Source organism: Oreochromis niloticus, linkage group LG15, assembly GCF_001858045.2.
Source record: "Oreochromis niloticus isolate F11D_XX linkage group LG15, O_niloticus_UMD_NMBU, whole genome shotgun sequence".
Classification (NCBI taxonomy): domain Eukaryota; kingdom Metazoa; phylum Chordata; class Actinopteri; order Cichliformes; family Cichlidae; genus Oreochromis; species Oreochromis niloticus.
The window spans coordinates 4991847-5017705 of record NC_031980.2 but is presented as its reverse complement, the minus strand read 5'-3'; the positions used below and the strand labels follow the sequence as shown (position 1 = coordinate 5017705).

Below are 25859 nucleotides of genomic sequence, written 5' to 3'. Positions count from 1 at the left end.
CCACGGGAGGGTGTTTTGGTTTCCGTCAGTTACAATAAACAGAAAGAGCAAAGTATTATTTTTGCCATCAGATGTGAAGCTTCATTGCACTCCATGAATTATGCGATGGCCTTTATTACAAATATAAATGGCCTTTCAAAAAAAAAAACTAAGCCCTGCACCTAAAGTAAAGCATCTTTCTTAGCAGTGCCATTATTAATATTGGTAATGCACTGTATTATTGCATATTGTGGTATATTTTTAAAGGTACTGCAAAGCTTTAAAACTGATGCTACACATACAAATGTAAATCATGATATATCTTGACCTTATTTAACAATGCGTTAACAAACCCAACATAACACTGTCACAACAGCCGCACACCCTTTCTGTATTTTTCTTTAGCGAGATGAGTAAGAGGCAGTCGCTAATTACCGAATCAACGCAGCACGTTGTCACGTAATTATAGTGTTTCTATTTGATTTGGGTGATTTGATTATGTATTGGCAATAACATTATTGTTGTGGCTATTTGTTATAAAACCCTGCTGCATACCTTAGAGTGCAGTACCAGCCTCACTAACCCAGTTTCATGAGTTACATGCATATTAAGGATTTGCAGATGCTGAAAGGCTGCGAAAAGACTTTTCTTCACAAATCAGTTCTTTCAGATGAGCAAGTGGATTTTCTTTACTGTCTGAAAATTGAGAAGCTTTGTTCCAAAATGGATTTTGTGCAGTCAACAAAGAACTGATTGAGATTGTTCAGTCACTTGTGAGTGAATTGTAGTTTTCTTTTTCTTTTTTTTGAGTTGATCGAATTGGATGTGAGTTGTATGTGGAATGGAGCGTCTGAGAGAATACAAATCTATGACAAAGAGAAAAAGACATCTGAGAGGGGAAAAGAGGCTTAAGAAGTGGCAAGAGGAAAAGAAAAAAGATTTTTTTTTTTTTTTAAAAGGAAGTGAAATTGATGTTTGGCCAAATGGAGAAAGATGGCTGGGAACTAATAGAGTGGGTGAAGGAGTCTGAAGAAGCTGCACAACTGGGCCCCAAAAGACACTTCTCCCTTCCATCCTGCTCTTCATACCTCTTTGCTCCTTCCCTCGCTCCTTCATCCTGCCCTCTATTAAAGCTGTAATTGGGTCTGAAATTTGAACACAACCCAAAACTCAGAGATTAGCATTACGTGAATCCAACCCCAAATAAATCCTGACTAAACTCCAAGTAATTTGCACATATAAATGGCTAATAACATTATTTTTCAACAATATATTGGAACTTGCCTGAACTCTCCGCAGACTGTTCAGGGAATCACTTGTAACTGACCTAAATCAAAGCTGCAGCGTCGAGTTTTGTCTCATTTTGTCTCGTTTTGTCTCATTTTGTCTCGTTTTGTCTCATTTTGTCTCGTTTTGTCTCGTTTTCCTTTTTTATCCATGGAGATTTTTAGTTAAGTTTATCTTTACGACTTCTTTTCTTCACTCTGGCACAATTTTTCCAGGCCAGCAAAATGCTTTATATTCCCACTGATGCTATAGAAACGCAGGAGTGGCATTTTAAACTCAGTATGAAGAACCAGTTCATAATTAAGCGAGCAGAGGTGTGGGTTTTTTGTACCACGTCGTGTTGTCTGTAACGTTTTCCCTCTGGCCGCACAACTTTCCCCCCAATGTGTCAGAAAATAGCACAATTATCCACTTCATCCATTATTTCTGCTTCAATTTTAGGCTATTAGAATAATTAACACTTATGGATTTGATGTTTTTGTGTGCCATGATATTCTCTTTTTTTAGATGTTACCTTTTATAAAATGACAATAAGCCGTATTGTATCATTTTGTGATGGGCTTTAATATCAGCGTTGGGGTTTCCAAGATGTGGAAAAAAAAAAAAAACTGTATTTTGCTGTAATTAATTAGGATGCCTACTGCAACCAACTGTTTATCCAGCTAGCTTATGGAAAAGGTCAGAAAGAAAATCAATTTATTAACTGCTTATTAACATTTACAACCGCAGGCCTAATGTAGTTCACTTCACTTAGATACAATTTGGCCAGCAACAAGAATGTGAAATGAGGCCGATAAGACCTTTTTTATTCACATTGTTTGGTAAAGGTTTGCATTATTACTGTATCAGGTTTGCAGCTATAAATGTTAGTGTTCCCTGCGAGGAATTAGCAAATTATTTTGGTCCAAGTGTCCAGGCTTTTAAGTAGGTAATCAAACAGTCTAGTAGATGACTCATTAATGAATTAAAACACTAAAAAGGCAAGAAGTGTCTCAAATGGTTACAACATCTCAGAATGTGGTAACCATTTTTTTTTTTATTCATCTCCCTCAGACATTTTCCCAGAGCCAGTGTCCTGCTGCTTGCATGAAAAATACCCTCAAGTCATTTTTACCACCAAACATCTTAAGTTAGCCCGAGTGGTTTCGATTTTTGTTTTTCTTCCTCACAAATATGCAGTTAAAGCATGAAAACAAAGCTAGAGATGCCATATTTTTTGGCTGATAGACACCACACTCCTCCCAAATTTCTATAGACACCTATTAAGTCTCATTCCCAAAGCTCTTCATGTACTTTAGTGTTCAATCTGTCCATCAATATGGCCATCAATCCCCCGGACCACTTTGGTTTAATGGCTTCAACCCCTTGCATTTTCCAAATTGTCTTTCCTACCAGTTGCACCAATTGCATTTCAAATAACTCAGTACCATAGGCATCGTTCCCCTGATATCCGCTTCAAAGCAAAAGTGGTAACGGAAAAATAAAGGAAGCGAAATGTTGGGTCCATGGCTCATCTAATGCAATTAATTTATCCATGAGCCTCACCAGAAATGAAAGGGTGTGAAAGTCGTGAGTGATTGCAGCGTTGTGTGTGCTGCCACAGCATGTGGCTGAGTCATCTGTGATTCCCTCCCCAACGCATCCCTGCACCCACAGACTGGAGTCAGCCAGATCAAAGATTTACATCCTTATTGTAACCTTTCGGGTGGGGCTCATAGTTGACAGGCCTGCTTGGAATCAAACGCACTTTGTCAATGGGCGAGCCATTTCTGTGGAGAGATCCCCTACTGTGCCCATCTGTATTCCTGGAGCTCTGTGGTAAAACATGCTGCAGGGCTTTTCACTAGAGAGTAATCCACTCATTGCTGAAAAACATCAGCATCATTTTCATTTAGATTTAACTATCAAATCTCTGAACTCTGCGGCACATTTTCACCTGCCTTTATTAAAATTTCATACGTGTTAATAAATATCTTTGACTTTTCTGTGGAGCAATTTGGCCTTTGTAATCTCCTTCCCAGTGCCTATTTTTTATATTCCTTTTACTTGATTATGTTCATATTTTTGCACACATTTGCATACCAGTGTTGTTTTTTCGTCTGAGCTGCAGGGGGAAACGAAGATTCTGAAGCTGAAGAACCTGCGTCCCCAAGACTACGCTAACTACAGCTGCATCGCCTCTGTCAGAAATGTGTGTGGGATTCCTGACCGCAGTGTTATCTTCAGACTTACCAACAAGACAGGTACTCCACATCATTACTGATTTTTGTGCACAGAAAGCTTATTACAACCAAATAATTACATCCTAAGAAAATGTAGGAAAAATGTACAAAAAAAAGAAAGATGTAGAAAGAGAAAGATGAACTGTCATGCATTTTCTCAGCTGAGTTATTCTGTAACTGTCATAACTGCCAAAGCCGTCCATCTTCCTCCAGTCTATCACTGATGTTCTCTTTTTCCACAGCATCCCCGTCCATCAAACTGCTGGTAGAGGATCCTATTGTGGTGAATCCAGGACAGACAGTATCCTTGGTTTGCATCACTACTGGAGGTGAGCCACCTCCCATGCTCACCTGGGTCAGCAGTAATGACAGCCTGCCACAAAGAAGTGTGATGAAGGGCGGCACACTTACGCTTCCGGCCATCACCTCAGATGAGGCGGGGGTCTACAGCTGCGTGGCCAGCAACAATGTGGGAAACCCTGCTAAGAAGTCCACTACCATTGTGGTGCGAGGTGAGAATGCATACCTGCATATACAAACAGTATATAGATCCCAACCTAAGATTTATATTATTTTTTTTTATTATCTAGGTGCAAAAGTATCAAAGTTTATATTTAGAAAATGTGTCTTTCAAGACTTTCATTTTCATTCGGTCGTTAATACTAGTTATGTCTTTAGCCTGGTAAGCAGAAACCCACAGTCCAACCTTTTTTTACAATGTTTTTTTTTTGTGTGTGTAGCCATGTCACACTGCTAATGCTAACCCTAAAGCCTGTTCTGCCAATTTTAGAACCCATACAGAATCCACATCCTGAACACAGGAGTCCAGATGGAATCTCAGAATCTGAAAACCCAGTAAATTACTTTTTTTATTGCAATACCTCCACAACAATAAAAAAAAATCCTTAGAGTGTAGATCGGATAATGTGGCTAACAGTACAATTAGATACTTTGATTTTATACCCACAAACCAAACCGGAATGCTTGGGGACATTGGGGATATTGTGGAAACTTTAAGAATGATTTCAAACCAATAAACAATGACAACATATGTGTTTCTTATAACCTGCTGTGCAACCAAAAATTGGCAAATTTTTACGGATCCTCAAATTTTAAAAAATATGCATTTTATCCGGTCTCATGCTGTCTGTCTCTGCTATATTATACCCTTTATACCCGTCACTCTCATTCTCACCGATAACAACATGCAGCAAAAATTATGTCACATCCGCTGGCACAAACCGCGTTCTGGTGTAACCTCGTGCAGGTCCTGTTGCGGGCATGGTTGGGTTAAAGACACAAGAATCCGATTGTGTCGCTTTTCATTGCTATTTCAAAGAAATATCAATGCAGAAGCTCAGAGAGTCCCAACTTATGCAGAGTAAGATGCTGTAACAGCTTGAAAAGATGAGTTTTTGAGAAAACTCTGCAGTAACTTTGCTCTCTGTTTTGACTTTCTCTGCTCCAGTACCAATGCTGATGCACAGGGGTTTTTTGTGTGGAATTAAGTAGAATACTTCAGCAAGTACCCATGCAATCAACACCGGAATGAATGGTGACGAGGCTGTGGTGATCTCACTGGTTACTAGTGCAGTGACATTAATGAGCCCTTTAGTATGCTCAACGAATGTCTTTTCATGAAGTAGCTGTTTCTGACCACACCAGCCAAAGAGGACAATCAAAAAGCCTGTGACTGTTTAATAGTTTATTGGATTGTAGTAATTCATTTGAGTTTTAAATGGGTAAAAGGTATACTATAGCAAATATGTGGACATAAACAGATAAATAAATAACAAATAAAACTAACAAGCCACAGTCCTGGAATAATGGGCAAATCCCCTTTGTGCTGATTGAAAAGAAGCGTGGAAATTTTCTATGTTTTATTCATGTCTTTATTCAGTATATTCACAGCCTCGATAGCTTCAGATAAAAAAGTGCGGTTTAAAGTTACAAACCCATCGAATCTTTACTTCAGCTGTGGATAACTTAAAAACAGTCGAGGGCAATGCTAGTGGGGAGAGAGCGCGAAGCCATTAATTAAAATACACTGATTCAAGAAGTGGTTATCACAAATTTAACAAGAGCAGCTGGAGGAGGGTCACTGCTGTCTGCTTGGTCATTACCAGAAAAACATTATTTTCCAAGCTGCTCTTCACCTGAGTGGCACAGGAGGCAGAGGAGCATCTGATCTTGCTGTAGCTCATTACAGAAATAACTGTTTTCTGAGTACCACTTTCTGCATGCTTGTCGTACTGATGGCTCGCTATCAAAGTGGATACCCAGCAGATGATGGGCACTTGTACTCGATATGAACCTGGCACAAGAAATGTAAAAAAAAGTCATATGCTGAAAACGTATTTGAGGACTAATTCTTAATAAAGGCAATGTTAGAATTTGTAAGGAAAAGCCATTTCACTATAAGAGCGGCAGCGATACGGCACAGCGCCTGAGGAAATTGACTTTCATACTTTTAAATCGATTGCCGTTACTAAGCTTGAGGATTAAGGGTGGTGTTTGATCAGACTTTTATCTGTGACATAACAGAAGATTCCAGTGCCCTGAATGAGAAAATGCAGGAATCTGTGGCAGGTGAATAAAAACATGCATTAATTAGCTTAAGCCTGACAAACAAAACAAGCATGCAATGATCATACTTTATGTTTCTCTGTACGCACATAAGTGGAAGACATATGAACAGGAGTTTAGCAGAGTGGCTCAGAAGTGCAGTTTGTCACAATTTTCTCTTTTCATCTCAGAGATTATGCCACAGCTCCATCATCAGGTCGCCTCTATGCTGAGTCTGTTTGGAAGCATTTATTTATGCAGCCGTATACTCCCTAGGCTGAAAATCAAATCATCAACAAATCATCTCTGATGGTCCCCCTGACAGATATACCCCGTCTCCGTATTGTGAAAGTGCCCATACAGTTGAAGACTTAAGAACTGAAAGGCTTACATCAAAGAGGAGATGTCAGGTGTCCCGTGGGAGCGAATAAGTCAGAGCACACTCACTGCAGGCAGTCACTGCAATAAATATGACACTCTCGCTGATGTGTCTCACATCTGGATGCACAGTACGTCGCATATGGGATCTTAGTAAAATATCATAAAAGAGAATTCACTACCTTTATTAAACATGTGTTGTTTAAATATATAGACCTCTGTCATCTGTCTAAGCCTATAGAGCATTGTCTGCACTCGTAAAAAGTTAAACAGGAAGAATATGCATTATTCTGCTTGAATATCTAGGAGCAAACACATACGCAGCCACTGATTTGTTATGCAGTGGTTTGCAGAAAAATAAGGATTTTGTTTGTGCAGGCTGCTATCATCACACCAGATATAAAAGTTTAATGCATTATATAACTTTGACTTGGATATTTTATATAATCGTTACTGTTCATAAAGTTGTATTGATTAAGCAAAAGAAAAAATAGTCATTGTGGAGTTACTGTACTGTGCAAAAGTCTTGAACCACCATTCATTTCTTTAATATTTTGCTTCCAAGGAGCCAGATTTTCTTTTCTTTTTTTAAAGTAGTCTTGAGCAATAGTTCTTCAAGGTTTATCTTGGGTATTGGCTGCTTTTTCACTCCTTTTCCATTGAGTCCTTGTAAATGACCATGTTTAAAAGAATAAATATATCTATGTTTCTAAAACCACATAGCACTGACCTGTGAATCATTCAAGAGATGTGCCAATGTTGTGTCCATATATAACCAACAACTTAGCAAAGAACCAAGTTTATTTTTGATCTTTCTGTAATTTGTATCTATTTCATTAGTGGAATCTATGAAACATGCCATACATAGTTTGACAGGCATAAAATAGTATTTTTGCTCCGACAAGGTGATTCCCAAAGAGCTATTACCTGAAAACTTGGCATAGCTCTGCATAGTGCATAGTGAGTCCATAGATACATTTTGAGGAAACTGTACAAGTGATGGAAAAAAGAAGAAGTGGCAGGCCTGAAAAAGACTATCTACAGAAGATGAACACTATTTGCAAGTCATGTCCTTAAGAAATAGGAAAGAATCCGTCAATGACCTGACACAGTGCTTTTGCATCTCATCAGAAACGGTTTCAGTTGATGGGTAGCTATCAAGAAGCTATTATTCAGGAAGGGAAAGAGGAAGAAAAGGCTGAAGAATGACAAAATTGAACATTTTATATTGTTATGGGAATATTGATGGAATTCATGGAATTATGAACACAATGTCACTCACAGTAGACCACTGTCAGTCATGGATTGGCCTCCCCAGAATATCATTACTGAGGTTGCGTGCTTGCGTCATCTTGATAGAGAACAGAACAAAAGACAGAAACATCCAAAGAAGAGCTTTGAATGTCCTTCAAGAAGCCTGGAGAACTATTCCTATAGACTGCTTAAAGAAATTTCAGGAAAGCTGCCTTAGATAGTTCAGGAGTTAAAGAATAAAGGCGGTCCAAACAAACATTGACTTTCATGTCCTGCTTGTTACAATTGAACTCTGTTCAATGTGCCTTAAAAGCTGCGTTCCCATTTGTTTTTGCATCTTTCAGTAAATTGCTGCATCTATTTTCCTAAAAAAATATAAAGTCATGAGGGTGCCTTGAGACTTTTGCACAGTACTGCATCCTTGTGTGAAAGACTTTAAAGTCTTAAAGGCTCGTAAAACCTGCTTAGATGTTTAGACCACGGCAGTAAGATAGGAGGGGTGGATAAAGAAATTAACAACTGACAAGAATTCAGGTACATAAAATTAATGAATCATCACACATCGAACAGCAAACAGACATAAATGAAAGAAAGGGAGTGCAACAGTCAAAATGACACAATTAATGAACATGTGATGAAGCAAATAAAAGGTCTCTGACAAAAGGAAATAAATTGGGCACATTCTTATCTGACTAATGAACAGTCACTCTTGTCAGTACAGCTCTGGGATCAATCACGACAGACAGTTGAAATAACACTTTTCACAAAGACCGTATTTTGATCTGATAACTAAAATGATAGCTGAGCTTGGACACCGAGTGATATCTTCAAAGCAGAGTCAATTAGAAAGGAAGACAAACTGAGGTGACACAGTCATGCCTCAGTTTGTCACAATCATGTGACGCGAAACAATCCAAAGTCAAGTAAAACATCACTGATGTCAAATTTAATTTGGACCAAGCACTAGAAATGGAATAAATGCTCTAAAAGCCAAAAACAATGCTCTTTTGATTTTTTTATTTGACAGGAAAATAAACTGTGAGGAACAGTTAGTTGAAAAGAGAGGCAATGTTGTCTACCTTGACATCACTAATTAGCAGGAGGTGGGTTCAGGAGGCTATCACATATCTCAGGATCGCTCTCTTCAGTCTGATGAGCTGTCACTGACGCAATTTCAATTTGGGGATTAGTATGCACTAAATAATTATGGTCGTCATAGCTGTGCAATGGGAGATATATGTCTAGATTCAATGATTTAACATATTATTTGTACCAAAAATAGATTCTGCTGTAAGGCTTAAGTGCAAGCATCAGCACAATGTACTTTATTTTAAACAGCATGATACTTAAAGGCTGGTCTCATCAGTCGCTCCAACCGTATCAGCATGATACAGATAATTATATTCTGTTTGATGACTGCTTTTCTTAAAACCAAACTGTGACTCATTCTTTTTCAGAACCTTTTCTCCTTTGTGTACTCATGCTTTTGCGGCATCTTTGTGGCGCTTCCCTCAAAGTGATTCTTCCTGTAAGTGAGTGTCACGCGGCATGAAAGAAAGCTCACAGCATCGCGCCATATTAAGGGGGCTGGTGGGTGGGCCAGGATGGGGTTGTGCTAAATTTCCATTTTTTACTGGGAAACTTCTATCACCATGGATACTGTTAGGTCTTTGAATTTAGAAGCAAATCATACTTTTTCAATTTTTTCCCCCCGTCACAGAATTTTGGGTAGATTTTGTCTGAATCTTAAAAAAAAGGTTATAAAAAGACAAAAAAGAGAGTTATGAGGAATAAATTAAAGTAATGTTCGGAAAGCTACAAGAGATTAATCTGACACATGTTGCTTCTGTTTATGGAATGTAGATTTAGATTTCCCAAAATTTTGATGTTTGAAAGTACCCTGCAGCTACACATTATATGCTAAATCCCTTATTTCACATAAGCATATAACCCAAACATTGTAAAGAACAATGACCACTATGCTTAATCCAGCTTTCAGTCCTATCTGGTGTACAAATAAAGCATTTCTGAGTTTGGTCTTCTGGTGAATCTTATGAGGTTGTGACCATTAACAAAGACATACACATCAGGGATGTCAAACTCATATTACATCGTGGGCCACATACAGCCCACTTCATACATGACAGAGAAATGCTGCTGTAGTAAATGCTGCTTTTTATTCTTCTTATAATTTTCCTATGATCTACAAAATATATGCTTCCCTCTATTACTTGCATTTTTGTTCCATGCAATAGTGGTTGAGGTCGGTTAGCAATAGTTAATGATTAGTACCTTTAATTCAACGTTACTAGTTACAAGATTTGATCTCTTTAAAAGGGTATTTACTCTGTCATCTACTAATTTTACCAAAAATGAGGACCTGTTTGACAGTCGTTGTACATGTCATTGGTGTAGAGAACCTTTATCTTATTGTACATCTACTTTTGGATGTACTGACTTGATCTCATTCCCTATTGATGTGATATCGGGTTGGATATTGGTAGCATGCCCTGCACTATGGAACCAGTCACAGCCTTTTGGGATTTTTTACTTTTAGCTTTAGCTGAACTAAAAAGTAGCCAGTGCTGTTTTGGAGTGTCATTCTCCTCTTCAGTGGGCCACTCTGGAGCTCTGCTTAGCAGCAGGTGCTTCTTCAGATTTTAAGTAGACACTTACTATCACCCACACGCAATTTGCATTTTACTGTGATCTGCTCTCCCTTTTCACCCACAAATTCAAAACAGTCTGAATACTTCCACGGCATAAAGGAAGTCCTTGCTTCTATCTCCCTCACTGAGCTACGCTATGGCACAACTGCTGGATTAAAAACCTTCCACTATACAGCCACCTGCCAGGGACCAGGAGAAAAACAGTTTAAATGCATCAGAGATTTCCTGTTTTTGTTTTTAGCAACACAACAAGTTAAAGAGGAACACAGTAAAATTTTAATAGCATTACGTGGATCACCAAAACATTGATTACTTTTTTGCCATAAAACAGCAGTTTGCTTTAATGAGTTACTTTGTAATAAGTTACCCCAACTCTGTTATTGACTCATCACTGGGACCTGCTTCCACTGCCTTGAATTCCTTTTGAAAATAAACACAATCCATTCATCTGTGGTGTGTTTAATAAAATATACTGAATTATATTAAGTATTTTATGTAGATTTGGATTTTGGTATAATGCAATTAATTTTCGGTACATTATACAATGTTTATGATATTTAGTCAAATTCCATTTGTCATTATAGTATAATTTGCTTTAATCCAAACACATAAATGTAAATGTACTCAATCTCACGTGTTCTTTCTTATTTGCTACTTTGGATCACAAAGGCAAACTTTATGATTTATTAAGCATAATTTTAAAACATCCACAGTACAGCTGCTCCAACGGTAGCCTTGAGGCCAAAGCACAGACAGGACAGACCTTCTGTCTGCCTGCCTGTGTGTACAGTATGCGTGTGTGTGTGTGTGTGTCAATGCTCTGCCAATCTCTAATGAATGTGTCGTGTGTAAGTAAGAGGCATTGAAGGCTAAATGTTTGGAAATGTAAGCACTTTGGAGGAAAGAGTACTCATACGTGGCTAGCTATTGCTATACTTCACGTGTACGTGAAACACTAAATTATTTGGTTCTGCTCCTCTGAGTTTATTTTGCTCGATTTGCAGGGTCACCCTGTGGCCTCCTCTTTGCCTGTCTCAGCTTGTTCACTCTTGTCTCCAGTCCTTGAGAAGCCCTAACAAACTGCTGTTGCCAAAGGGGGCTGTGTATGTGAAAACACACATCTCTCCCTAGCAGATGGTAGTTTCGGTGGCCATACTGTCCCACCAGCCAGACTGCCTTCCAGGGCTTGGCCATCTCCACAGCCGGCCCAGTGAGCTACTGGCATCACATCACCCTGCTGACAGGATCCTTTTTATGGATTAGGGATCCGCAACACGTCTTCAAATGCAGGTCAATACCCTGCTTTTCTCTGCCACTTGAGTCTATTCTATAACCGACAAAGACACCAGTTGTGATATATCAGTTGCGACAATGCAAAGACGCTCTCACTGCACTCAGTTGTTTCTTTCTTTTGGGGGGGGGGGGGGGGCAAATATGAGGAGCAGCTTTCAAATGGAGCATTGGTGAATTATGACTGAACTGTCTGTAGATGGTGTTGAAATGGACAGTTGGTCTGGCTCTGTGTTTTTATGTCTTCCAACACAGGCACAGCCATCTCTCTGTGCATGTGTTTCCCATCTATTCCCAAAGCAAATATGTTTTCCTCCTGTGTTGTGTGAGAGAAACGAGTATTGCTTTCACTTTGACAAGATTCAAAATCAGATATTCATCCTCAACATCCTCGATATCCCGACAAATCTAGGCATCGACACCTTTTTCAGGTGCTTACAGGCTTTTATACCAAAGGTATTCATTATTCAGAACAGCTAACGCGGGTGCAACTAATTGCATGCATCTACAGTACACGGGTACACATGTTTGAGCATAAATGTGTGCAAAGTCGAGCAACCGCCATCCTTATTTTTGTAACTCTGATTGGAAGCTTGCTGCTGTCATACACAGAGAAGCAAAAATACAGTCTTTCGCTGGGGGCTCCCTGCTGTTTATGTTTAGACTGTTTAGTGGTGGGAAAACAAAAATGACGTGCCTTGTGAAAACCTCTGTCAGCATGTGAATCAACATGAGAATGACCCTTATCAAATTTGCTTTGGAATAAATTCTGGTCAAAAGCTGAATATATTTCCATTCATGAATGCCAGATTGAACGGCTGGATGGTCAGGACTGGCACAGGCGGTCCCGGCTCTTGCGCTGTGGCCGTAGAGAGGTTCTATGCGTCATTTTATTTGTATGTGTGTGAGTATGCCTTTATATGTGCGCATACCTGTTTAAACATAAATTAAAGCCAGAGGTCAGCGTGAAGGTTGGGTGCAGCATTTAGGGATGGGGATGTGTGTGGCTGTGATTTTTGTAAAGCTGCTGATGCATGGGGAATGTGTTGGTGCTAATGTGAAAACACTGAGTGATAAGAGGGAAATGAAAAGGTGTTTAGTTGGCGGAGCAAATATGTGTGTGCGTGCGTGTGAACGCCTCGCGTTTTGAACCGTCCTGTTGGCCGTTGTCCTTTTTTTTTCCCCGCTTAACCTTGAGATGAGCTGATGAAGTGAGTGGCAGTTTCTAGAGACATCCATCTGGCTCAGAGAGATGAGCTCAGCTTCACATGCTGATATTCTCCACAAGAATGAATGGAGAGCGCAGTACGACGCCTGCTGAGAGATGGACAGACAGGGCTGACTGAAAAATGAGATGGGCTGATGGGTAGACAGGAGGATAATGATTCAGAGTGAGAGGAGAGTGAGACAAGTCTTTCTTCTCCAGCAGACAAAGCCAACGCGATGCACTGGAGAGACAGTGAAGGAAAAAACATGTTCAAAGATTTTTTTTTCACAGTGTGGCTCCGTGTATGTATTTCCATAATTAATAACTTTATTTCTTTTATATTATATGCATACATATGTGTTCCTTTATAGGACAAATGCCAGTGTTCTATGCATTGCCGAATAAGAAGGTCCCCTGTGGTGCCGTTGTAATCCTGCTGTGTGACACGAGGTCTCTGTAGAAGAAGACCTCAACCACGGCTTTTCTCTTTGTGTGATTATCTGCGCTTTCATGTACAGGCCACCCATTATTCCCACAGGCCATTAAAGCTATGGAGAATCAAAAAGGCTCGCTACAGGCAAAAACCCTTCAGTTTACAACTAAAAAGGGAACACGGGGCATACTGTAATATGATCGGTAATGATTCAAAAGAATACGGCATACAACCTCTCAAGCAAAATCAGATGCAGGAGACATGCAATGCAAATATAAGTACAAACAGAGGCACCTTTTATCTCTTGATATTACCATGAAGAAAGTTGCTGAAGATTGTTTATGTTTTACTCCTCAGTATCTTGCCATAGTCAAGGTTCAATGACAGGAAGCTCTGATGATGATAAAAAGCAACGGGCTTCCAAGTTCATCTATAATGCATGCAGAACTTGTTTGTGCATATGTTGACTTGCGCTTTGTGCCTTGGAATTTGCAATGCCAGCATTGCTTTTAATAATAAAGCTGGATTTCTTATGCTGGTGCTTGATATTTGTGCGTAAATCTAGTGTATAAGCAGATATGCGAAGCGAGGGCTTCATTACAGTTTAAGACATTTTAAAGGTAACAATGAACTGTTCGTTCAAATACTTAAACTGTATATTTATAATATTCTTTACAGTTTATTTCCATATGTTCTTGTCCTCTCCCTACAGAGTTGAAAAAACACTTCTCTGACATCATTAACTCAACTATGGGAGCTTGATTAAAGTAGAAAACAAGTCTGACTCTCATTTATTAGCTATAGATTGTGGTCTATATCAGCAAGTAAGGTTTTTAAGCTTTTGCAGATGCCTGACCGCTAACATTTTAGACAAGTGACAATCAGGATGACAATGCAGGATCAAGTAAATAAAGATCCAGTCACACAGGCTTAGAGATCACTTCGCTACCACCTGGCAACCCCTGGTCATGGGGGAAAAATTTATATTTCCGAAATGGTTGGCAAGTGGTTACTGGAAGTTGATGGCATTTGCAGGGAAATCAAGTGCTAAAGCCCCAGACCCCCCCCCTACACCCGTGGCAAGTTGATAGGGAAAAATGTATATTCCTCCACCAGTTGGCAAAACCCTCCTTGTGGTTCTTTTCTAGCAGTCACTCACACTCACAAGCTACTTGCTCCGCAGTACTGAAAGTGCAACATAAACTGGAAACTGAGACTGGGTATTGTTTCAAATAGGGCATGGGAAGTTGTGCACTTACCAGAACTGGGACTCTGATGTTACCTGCCGTGCTTTACACACTGTTGCTCAACAGACATCGCTTTGCCGGTGACTGCTGGTCCCTTGCGGCTGTTCCAGGCTCCTGTTGCCTAGGTAAACCTCATATATTTCAATCAGTACTATTCTTCACTCTCACTGGTAGTCGCTTCAGTCACTCACCTGGAAGCTGAGAAAAGTTTATCTTTGGTTCCACCCACTTCCCTTCACTGGCAGTTATTTCGTCCAATTCTCTTGAACTTACACAATATCTTTCACTTTCCATGGTCTCGAGTTCCCACATCGCTTACAATGTGTATGCAGTTTTTTTAACCTGTCAGGTCTCTTACTGCATACTACTACTTTTTTTTCATTAGATCACAATTTATCTCACATAAATATCCAAATAATACCATAATATGTGTCAAACCTTTTTTCTATTAGGGCACTATTTGGGTCTTTTCACACAGCTGTACCTTTCAGTGTGAACTCACTTGTACTCAAAATAGCAGTGGTCAGTAAAAAAGTGCACTGTTTGAGACACAGTGCGCACTTGTGTGTCTGTATGTGTCTAATTTGTCCATCCATTCTCAGCTAAATACCTGCTTCACGCGATCCACCATGTTTCTGCAAAACAGCCTGAACCATGTAGCCATATCGTAAAACCTAATCTTCACAGAAAAAATGATTTGATCAGATATGACTGTGTGATACTCCTGACAGTAAAAGCTGGTCAGTGGGCCTTGAGTTTAAAAAAGTTTTCTCAAAGTTTACAAAGGTAGGGCTATAGCTTTGAAATACACAAGTTTTTTACAATTTGTCTATTTACAGGTGCATACATATTTATATATGTATTTATGCACAGACTCCAACTGTATATACACACACAATAGCGCTCTTGTAAGATATTAATGATGTTGTGAAAATAGTGTAGCAGTAGTCAGGGGCACAGTTTGCCACCAGAGCAAATGGGAAAGTTCTGTTTCCAAGCAAAGCCCTCATAAAACTTTCATGTGACTTTTGCCATGAATTGGTTATCTGGACTGGGGAGGGAAGAGTGACAACGCACCGTCACCCGATAAAGTCTCCCATCTCTGTACTTCTCACCTCACACACTCATCACGGTTCCTTTTAAAATACTTCCAGTTTTAGATTCTCTCCCATGCATAAAGGAGCAGGAGCCATTTCAGTCACTGCAGCTGTCCAGCAAAATTTACTACAACCTTGGGGAAGTAATGGCCACTTATCTCTCTCGTACACAAATGTAGTTGATTTAAAGGAATGCCTACTTGCTATTCAATATTAATGGTCAGATAAAAAGGCAGGAAAGGATTTTTGAATGTGGAGGAGACTTGGAGGGAACCATTTGTGAAATATGCATGAGTGCACATATGCACTGCTGGCTGTTTTGATGTGCACTGCTTCTCTATGCAAAAATAAGGAAAGGGTACGTCAACATTAGTAAAAGTAGTGTCATAAACTGGCTCAATAAAAGCAACAAGTAGGGAGTTGATGCAAGAGATTTACTTAAAGAAACTTATGAACATTCAGTTAGTCTTTAATAGTAATAAGTCTTTAATAAAGCTTTACCAACACAAACAACAGTGGACTGAGTCAGCAAGATAAGCAGTTTTAGCTGCTGATCTTCGGCCACTCTGTATAAAATCATTGTCCTACATCTATCATGAAATTTAGAACACAGGTGATTATATCCAACCCTACATTTCCATTAAGCATGGTCATTTAGCTTTATGAAGTCTAGATGTATGTCTTTCTTCTCAACATCCAGAAGTATTGAAGGGCATCATGCATTGTCATAGATGGCAGCCACATACTGACCAGTGTTAACTTGTAGGCGCATTAATGGTTTTGTTTTCCCTGCCAGACAACCTGCAAGTTTTCAGCTTGGTTTCCCTGTTCCAGGGACTCTTGGTGGGATCAAAATGTTCCCATTAACATCGCCTGTTGTCGTCAACATCACTGGCTAAAACATGAAACTAGCCCAAAAAACTTGGTGTTTCTCCACATTAAAAAAGTATCTGGAAATGGTGAAGTGGCAAACTAAAAAAATAAAGTGCAAAACTAACAAAATCTAAAACAGATGAACAGTATCTGAAAGTCATGTCCTTAAGAAAGACCTGATACAGGACCTGAGGGGTGCATCTGGCACTTCAGTTGATCCAGCTACTAAGTTATCCAAAATTACAAGAACTGGACTGAAAATTGCTGGCAACAGTTCTTATAGGGTGATCATCATAACAGAGAACAGAAGAAAAGGCAGAAAACATTCAAAGAGGTCCTCGAGAACCCTGGAGAACTTATTCCTATAGACTACTTAAAGAAGTGACAGGAAAGTTTGACTAAGAGTTCAGGAAGAATAAAAGTAGTCCTAGCAAATATAGACTTTCAACCTTGTTAAAATTGTACAAACTCTGTTTTTGCCTTATGTAGGATATTCCAATTTATTTTTTCACATTTCAATACATATCTGCACCTATTTCCAATTTTCCCAGTAAAACATAGAGAAATTAGCTGTGGTTCAAAGCCATGGTTCAAGATGTAAAATTGAAACTACATTTTTATTTTATGGATATATAGATACATAATTTGTGCTTATACTTACTGTTATGTTTTCATCTGTCCACATCAGTGAACTCTGCTGATATGCAGCTCGTACCAGCATGAAGATCTATTTTATGACTTAAAAGCTTGCAGCATTACTGCTGCTGCGGCATTGTTTTTAACACAGTCATTAATGTATTCATTCTCATACAGTTACACTCTGCTCAGTGCTGTGAGTGCTTTTCTAAGGTGACGTTTTTCATGCTGCATCTAGAACACCTTTAACCGCATACTTTTTTTTTTTTTATGTATCATTGGAGACAATAAATGCGTTCATGGACAGGCCAGTGAATCATCAGCTAAATTTAACCGATATGAAGTAGATGCAAGTAACTAAAAGTTTTTTTTGTTTAGCTCTTTTTGGTCCACGGCTCCACATTGCATCAGACACTGCATGATGAAGTGTAACAGAGGGCCTTCTCATCCGTGAACGCATGATTCATGTGGTCAGTTGAGTGTATCTGCACTAGAATTATAGTGCAGTTTAATATAAAAAGGTCCAGTGATAGAGGAGACACAGCAGACCAATAATGCTTTGTTTTTTGTTTTTTTCCTTAGAGTATTAATGGGATCTTATATAAGTATTGCAGGTACTTTTAGAGCTAATGTATCTGGAGTAGTGACCTTTAATGAGCAAATGTATATTTAATGCTATATTTACTCACTGACATGAGTGTAGTTAGAAGACGGTGGGGATCGACCCCCTGACAGACGTCTTCATGAAATCCAGCCTCACAGTGAAGTAGGGTCCGACCTGCGACTGTTAAATACCTCATTGTGTTGCAGTGTCTTAAGCTCGGAGAAGAATACGTCTGAGCTGTAGGAATGTGAAAAAGACGTTTGCATGTAATCCAAATCTTTATCCACTGTCATCTATGACAACACTGCCACTCACATGGTTATGTGGAAATGTGTGTTTGCAAATTGTGTGTGTGTGTGGATAGGATAATACTTAAGATGTGGTAGCCAACTCTGTTCAGGATGTTGCTGGGACACCAAAGGGCTTTTCACACTGTCGGAATGTAAACGCATCTCTATCTCTGGATGTCTCTGACATGTCTGATGTGTTCCCTTACAGATACACTCACAAACTGGCTTTAACTGTGAACTCTATATTTTCTCAATAACCTTATTCTTTGTGTTGAGTTTAAGGAATGCACGAAGGAGTTGTTCAATGTGCTGCCGAGCTGAATCTAAACAGGAAATGAATGTAGGTTCCTGATAATGCTTTGTATCCATAAAGGTCACAGATATATGGATGCACACCGTATAATGTCAATTGTCACAGTTTCTATGCCAGCACTATTGAATTATACTTCACGACTGATAGGCAGTGCCTTGGAGAATAAGGATATATGGGATACAAGAGTGAATGCAAATGCACACTGGTGTTTGGAGAGCGCTGACATGATTGTAATATTTGTATCTGACACGCGTCAGAAATAGGATTCTGTGCCTGCCGACACTGATTTCAAACGTGAGGAGGAAGATCATGTCAAGGAGGCGTGTGTCACTCGTCTCTCCTTCAGTTTGCAGCTTGGCAGGCGTCACAATGTTTTGCACATTCAATTTCCTGTGTTTAAATCTGACACGCAGGTTTTGTTTTCGTTTTCCCTTTACCAAACTGAATATGATAATGTCACTTGGGAATTGCTAGATGAAAAGATTTCCATGGTGCCGTCAGCTTTTTTGCTGAGGAGATGAATTGAACAGTAGATGCGGGGTTTGGAACCAATACAGCATGCATTATAATGAAATCATCTTCTTTTTTCTCTTCAGAGAAGCTATGCTTTGAAAATGGAGTTTGCAAACCAAATTGGATTAGAAATGGTGGATATTTTGTTAGGTATCTCTCCAATTTCACAGTGTGTGTTTGCTTGTAGTGTGCGTGAACCTGCTTCAGTACCGTAGGATTGTTCCATGTGTAGCTATCAATATTAATGCCGGTTCAAAGCGTTGGGCTTTCAAACAGACACAGGTTTCTGCTTTATCTTTTAAGTTCTCTGTTTGACCCTACTGCACCATCAAAAGATCAAATTTCAGATGTTGTTTAGGTAAACCAGTTGCAGTTGTCCTGTCATCCTCTACTCTCTCACCTCGGGTTGAAAATGCTTTTATAATTTCCCAACCCTGCTCCAGAAATGACACGTCTTGGGGAGCAAATATCATATTTTGCTCAGTTATTTGCTCAGATCAGGTATTTCAGGCAGCTGTGACTTGATGCAGGCTTTCACTGCCTTTTTGAACAATGTGTGTTTGACTGAACAGGCACACACATGCACACACTTAGCTTTATAGCGCATTCACTTGAGATGCATAACAGTGATTTACAGCTCAGGTGTGGACGTTGAGCAAAGTAAAAATGCAGGAAAAAAAAATCTATTTAAAAATCTATAAAATCCTGTCTTTGGGATTAGATCTCAAAAAGCACATCAATATAACAACCAACACCAAATCCCGCTGTGAATATCTCAGGGTTTGTTCCAGCACCATGCTGCAGAATCAACACGTGAAGTGTACAAATATAAATATAAATGTAATTCTTATCAAATAATTTGTTTTTTCAATTGCAGCTTTGAAAAAGGGACGATTCTGGATCACTCCAGATCCCTACCACAACGATGACCACATCCAGATTGGACGGGAAGTCAAGATATCCTGTCAGGTACAGTAACAGAAAACACTGGGAGACTAAGCACACATGGTTATGCGTATAATATTGAGCTAATGTTAGTTAGTGTAATAAAAATAAAGCCTTTTAATGTCACAGGTGGAGGCAACACCTCCAGAGGAGCTGACATTTAGCTGGCTGAAGAATGGCCGTGCCCTGCGGAGCTCAGAGCGTATGGTCATCACCCAGACAGATCCTGACATCTCACCTGGAACCACCAACCTGGACATCATAGACCTGAAATTCACTGATTTCGGCACATACACCTGCGTGGCCGCTCTGAAGGGAGGAGGCATCCCAGAGATCAGCATCGATGTCAACATCTCTTCCACAACTGGTGAGCCTCACACCCCTTTGTGGCATCGACACATCTACACACCTCCCCCCCAACAGATTTGACACAAACACATTGATTTGTCACAGCTACTTTAGTCACACCCAGTTGGCTTCAATTTTTTAAAAGTCTCATCGGTCCCATCAGCTTTTAGATCATTTTAATATATTTATTTCCTGATGGTCAACAAATAAAGCACTGTAATGTCACAGCATTACATAATCCTCCATTGCATTGTTAAACCATATATGCTCACAAGCATGTTACATTTCGTGGGTCAAAACTGGCATGAAAATGAGTATTCAGTATCTAACGAGCATGGACAGCTGATGGATACTTATCTAGTGATTATTAATATGTGCAATAATATGTGTATTCAGCATGGAAAATGTTTAGAATCAGAGCAAATGTTGTTGGTGCTCAAGTTGGATAGAAATGGTAGCAGTCCAATGAAAGTGGATCAGCGGGCAGTATTATGGCGCTTAGAGAGGAAACGTCAGCTTTACCTATGGGTTTTTTCTGTTTCTTAGGTGGTTTACCTCTTACCAGCATACAACACCAGCTTATCCTGGTCACTTAACCTTCCCCAGAGCTAGTTTGTTTGTGATAAGAGGTGAACTCATACAAAATCACTGCCTGCTGTCATGTCAGTTCTGAGGAAAGTAGTGTCCCAAATCCTCGAAATCAGTAATAAGAGTGTCTATAGTTTTCAGAGAGTTTTACTAACTTATTTTAATAATAAGTCTTACTGGCCAACATGCTTCAAATGCATAGCCATTTTCAGACAGTGCTTTTGAGGCAACTTTTGTTATGAGTAAATAAACTTCAATACAATACTGCTATATAGAGTTTTTCTTTGGCTGCAGTATTTTTCTAATATTTTTGTTTCATTGTCTTCTGAAAATATTGCACAGTGTTGCCAGTGAATTTGTTCATGTTTGTGATTGCTGCCAGTAAACTTGACCTTTCATGTGACCACTCCCAGCGTAGCTAGATTGGGAAATCTTAAGTTGTCTCAATGAGTTGATAACCGTCTTCGTGCCAACACAGAGCTTGATTGCTGATTTTAGGCTAAGTGAAGCCAAATTAAATATTCTGGGTATGTTGGACTCGTGTGATATAGTTGCAAAGTTACAAGAAAAAAAAAGGATTTCTTTTGAAGGGTGCTTTTGCCCGAATTCATCTGTTCCCATATACTTTTAATGCTGTCTGGTGAGGTTATTACATAATCGCCACAATGTGATGCCCTGTCACAGTGGAGATGAATAGAGCATTGCTTATGGTGTTAACAACATGGTGCAATCACCATATTTTTCCTGTCTCAGAGAATGGTTGACAATAAATGCGTATTTGCAGTGAGGTTTGGGGATTTGTTGTATCAAGTTCACAAGTTTCAAGTTGGGCATTTGTGTGTGGCGCTTGCATGTTCTCCCTGTGTTATCTCTGGGTATTTCAGCTTCTTCCCACAAATCAAAGACATGCATGGGAGGCCGATTTTCAACTCTTAATTGGTCATAGATGTGAATTATCTCTTTGTTAACCCTAAAATAGACTGGTGCAATGGCTTTACTTCAGCTAAAGCTAAAGGGAAAAATCCATAAGGGTCTGAGTGGTTATGTAGCAAACTATCAATGTCGAGTCACTATGGAATACCCTGGCAGCTTTGAGGCATTTTTGAGGCAAATTTTTATCTGCAGAATGTGTGTGTGTGTGTGGGGGGGGGGGGTGCGTGGGTGTGCGTGGGTGTTGTGTTTAAGAATGTTTGGATGTCTTATATCTACAGGATGTTTCTACATCTACAGGCTAAATTTTAGTAATTGCTCCCAGACTGTGTAATAGTCATAAATATGTCTCTTTGACTTCTGTTCCTGCACACATTATTACAGTAGCAACAGCTCTCTATCGCAATAAGTGTTCAATTGAACTTTGCGAATCAAAACTGCCTCCATTGCTCCAGCTAATCAGACATTAAGTGTCCGTTACCCTTCCATCTGTCTGGCTGCTTTCAGGACTGTTCCAATTAACATGCACTCACCAGCCACTTCATCAGTTACACCTTGGTAGTGCTGGATTAGCCCCGTTTTTGCCTTCAGAACTGTCGTAATTCTTTACAGCATAGATTCAAAAAGTTGGTGGAAGCATTCCCCAGAAATTTGGGTTCATATTATTGTAACAGCATCATATTTGAGGTTTGTGACGTGATGTTTTATCCTCCTGGAAGCAGCCATCAGAAGATCCATCAGAATATGGGTAAAATATTGTGATAAATATTGTCAACAGCCATATTCAGGTAGGCTGTGGCTTTTAAATGATGCCCAGAGAGTACTAAGTAGCCCAGAGTGTGCCAGAAAAATATCCCCCACACCATTACACCATCAGCATTGTTGATACTGGCAGGATGGATTCATGCTTTCTTGCTTTGTTGTTACTATCAGAATGTCAAAGTAGAAATCGAGACTCATCAAACAAGGGAACATTTTTTCAATCTTCTATTGTCCAATTTTGTGAGCCCGTGCAAATTGTAGCCTCAGTTTCCTGTTCTTTCTTTGGATCATTCTGTTTAAACCCCAGAGATGGTATTGTGAGAAAATCCTAGTAGATCAGCAATTTCTTTAATACTCAAACAGCCCGTTTATCACCAACACCCATACTATGTTCAAAGTCGCTTAAGTCGCCTTTATTCCCCATTCTGATGCTCAGTTTGAACTTCAGCAGGTCGTCTTGAACACGTCTACATGCCTGAATGCATTGAGTTGCTGCCATGTGACTGGGTGATTAGGCATCCGTGGTAATGTGCACTTGAACAGGTTCAAGTGGCTGGCATTAATAGCCTATTAATAACAACATACCAGTCCACCTTGTCTACTGAGCTGATACAGTTTAGTACGGGTCGTGGTGTATTGAGTCTGACTCATCTCAAAGAAACCCAGTCATTTACTGTGTCCTTTAGATTCTGTGACATTCTATTGTTTGTCAGTTGTTTCAAAAGAAAGTAAAAACTATGTGTAAGCTTTGATAACAGTATTCAGTCTTGAGCACAATAGTCAAAAAAGAAACTTTACTGACTCTATTTTCTATCTATTGTTTTAGATGTTAACATCAATCAAAATCCAAAGCGAAAAAAAGCTACTGTTTCACGGACAACAGAACAGAGACCGATTTATTATAAGATTGCTACGAAGCACATTTAGTAAAGCTAACAATACCTTTTGTGCTTTTTTATCCCCTGGAGGTTTTGCAGTAATAGCCGAACGCAGTGGTTAGAGAGACAGAGTAATTATACATTCATGCATGTGTTATCACAGTAATGCTCGTCTTTATCTGTGCTGTGTTGTATATGTGAAGTCAGTGAATGAGCTGCAAAGGTGTGTTTATCAGCAATTAACTCCACTGGGAGAAATCATCCCTTATATCCACACCCCGCAGACACCAAGAGGGAGTTTCCTGGTTGTCCTCCGCTCATCCCAAACTTCCAGATTTCGTTCGAGGGGTGGGGATGTAGAGGGTGGGTGGAGGGGAATCCCATGAGTTGGTGTTGCTGCTGGCATTGTAGAGATCTCTTTTTTTTTGCTTTGAATTTCCTGGCATGTGTTCTGTGCTGATAAGTGACTGTTGGGTTGTGCGATGTTTTGATGATCGGGTTGCCAGCAAGCTTTACGTCCTCCTTTTACACACATATGCCTACACAGTGATAGCCACCTTTACACCCTCACACAGCCTTACCCATTTTCACTGTACTACTTTTCTATCACACACACCTGGCTGCCACTCTCAGCGTGAACATGAAAGCAATGTGTCGACCTTGTGTGCATAATTATTGTTAGATAATCCTTTGATAATCCCTGTGCTATAAAACAGTGGGATCAATCGCATCTGCCAAGATTGTTTCCTCATTATCTTTTAAGTAGCACATTCTCTTCTTTTGGAGTGCCTGGGCGATGCCAGTGCATTAACACAGATCCTTTAATGTGCAAAAAAACTAAATAAATAAATAAGTAGAACACCGCCGTCTGACTGAGGAAATAACCACGGAAATGACTGGCTCTTTTGTGATCATATGAAATGAAAGCTTTCCTTAAGGCTTAGATTTGATTGCTTCTTAAGCTTTCATTGTTCCAGTCGGATGTGTGGGTATGAAATAGTATGAAAGAGTTGCGTTGTCGTAGCTGTTCTTGTCACAGGAAATAATGTACTGAATTTTGTTTCTGCCGGTTAAAATTCCTGCTGCTTTACCTGGATGTGACTGGGCTGTTTGCTAAAGGATGCCGTGTTTCTTTCAGCGAGATTGATGCCGCGAATCAGAGAAATGTCTCAGCTGAGCGCCATTGTATAGCTGCCGTGTACTAAAGCGCCTTGTGCCTCTGCCTCACCTTGCGCCTGCAGCCTGTTGTGGGGTGAATAAGCCCTTTTTCTGTGCCTCTGCCTGTTTTCCTGAAGGGAGAAAGCCTGAGCTGCAATTAGAAGTCTTAATAAAAGTGTTTAGAGGAGATTACCGCAGGTTTGCCAAGGTTTCGTACAGGGGAAGTGATTGGAAAGCATTTGAGCCTTAAAGTATCTCTTCTCCGAACAACGTCACACTTGCTGGCTGTTCCACTGCCTCTAGTTCCAGATTCGAAACCAGCGCTTAGCCAGAGACCACTCCACAGGATGCATTGATTAAAGTGAAAACTATTATTTTTCCATTCTTTCAACCTTCGACGAGCACAAATTTCCCGATTTTCGCCCTTTTTGCAAAACGGCAGTAATAAGCAGTTTACCGTCTTCACACACTGGTTAAATTAGCAGCTTCTTTCCTCGCCGGAGCTCCCGGAGATTGCGGTGCTAATGCTTATTTATGAGTGTCTGAAAACGAGGACACAGACTTCCCCTTTGGATACTGTCAAGATTAAGAACCACGGGACACGGGAACAGCTGAAAAGAGTTACGAGCATTAGTGTAAAACATGCCATAAACTTCTAACAAGAACAAGCAAATGAATCCTTTCATTAACTTGTGTGTAAAATGTGTGTTTATGTCTTGCTGGATTATGTTAGATGACGTGATTACTGTCATTCTGAAATGTTATTTGGACTCAGACCGGAAGTACCTGTGGGACATTTAAGAGATAAAATTTTAATAGTGTGCTGAGTTATTACAGATTTATTTCTGACATTTAAAGCTAATTTTGATCACAGATAGCCACTTAGCTAATCGCTAAAAAGCAGAATTGTAATTATCACAACAGTGGAGCCTAAATTACATTTGGATCTTTTAAACAGTTGTGCTTCCTTGACTCCCATTTGATACTTTTTTTTTATTCAACAAATCACCGTCATGATTGATCACAAACTAAGTGTCACGACTGAAAGTCACCCCTCTTGCACGGGTGATAAAGCCGTCTTTGATGAGTCCCTCAATTAGCAACCTGCTCACACCTGAAATCCTGGCACCACCCAGTGTCTCTGTCAATCTTAAGAATTACTGCAGTTAATTAATTAAGCAAATCAATTTCAAGTGCTCAGTTGATTAGGAAATTAGTTGGTTTAATAAACACAGTGTACAAGCCTTTTTCTACAACAAAATTTGAGTCATCAGACGCGCAGGGGAGGCCCGCCGCTCTCTGTGTGTACTCCTTTCATGCACAATGTCGTCTTTTTGACTCTGATTTGTCATGATCTGCCATCATCTAAGGGACTGTGCCACATGTGACTCTA

The 25859-nt window shown here is 39.7% G+C and overlaps 1 protein-coding gene across 6 annotated transcripts in view; it reads left to right on the top strand.

Moving 5' to 3' along the window:
- Positions 1-25859, top strand: part of LOC100694667 (MAM domain-containing glycosylphosphatidylinositol anchor protein 2) — a 190972-nt gene that overhangs the window by 97640 nt on the left and 67473 nt on the right. For 4 of the 6 annotated variants that reach the window (XM_005449707.4, XM_025899033.1, XM_025899032.1 and 1 more), the window contains 4 exons: positions 3374-3509; positions 3731-4000; positions 19735-19826; positions 19932-20169. In XM_005449707.4, the coding sequence (XP_005449764.1) occupies positions 3374-3509; positions 3731-4000; positions 19735-19826; positions 19932-20169 (736 nt within the window). The remainder of the gene's footprint in view (positions 1-3373; positions 3510-3730; positions 4001-19734; positions 19827-19931; positions 20170-25859) is intronic. The other 2 variants (XM_005449708.4, XM_005449711.4) reach the window with 1 other exon arrangement.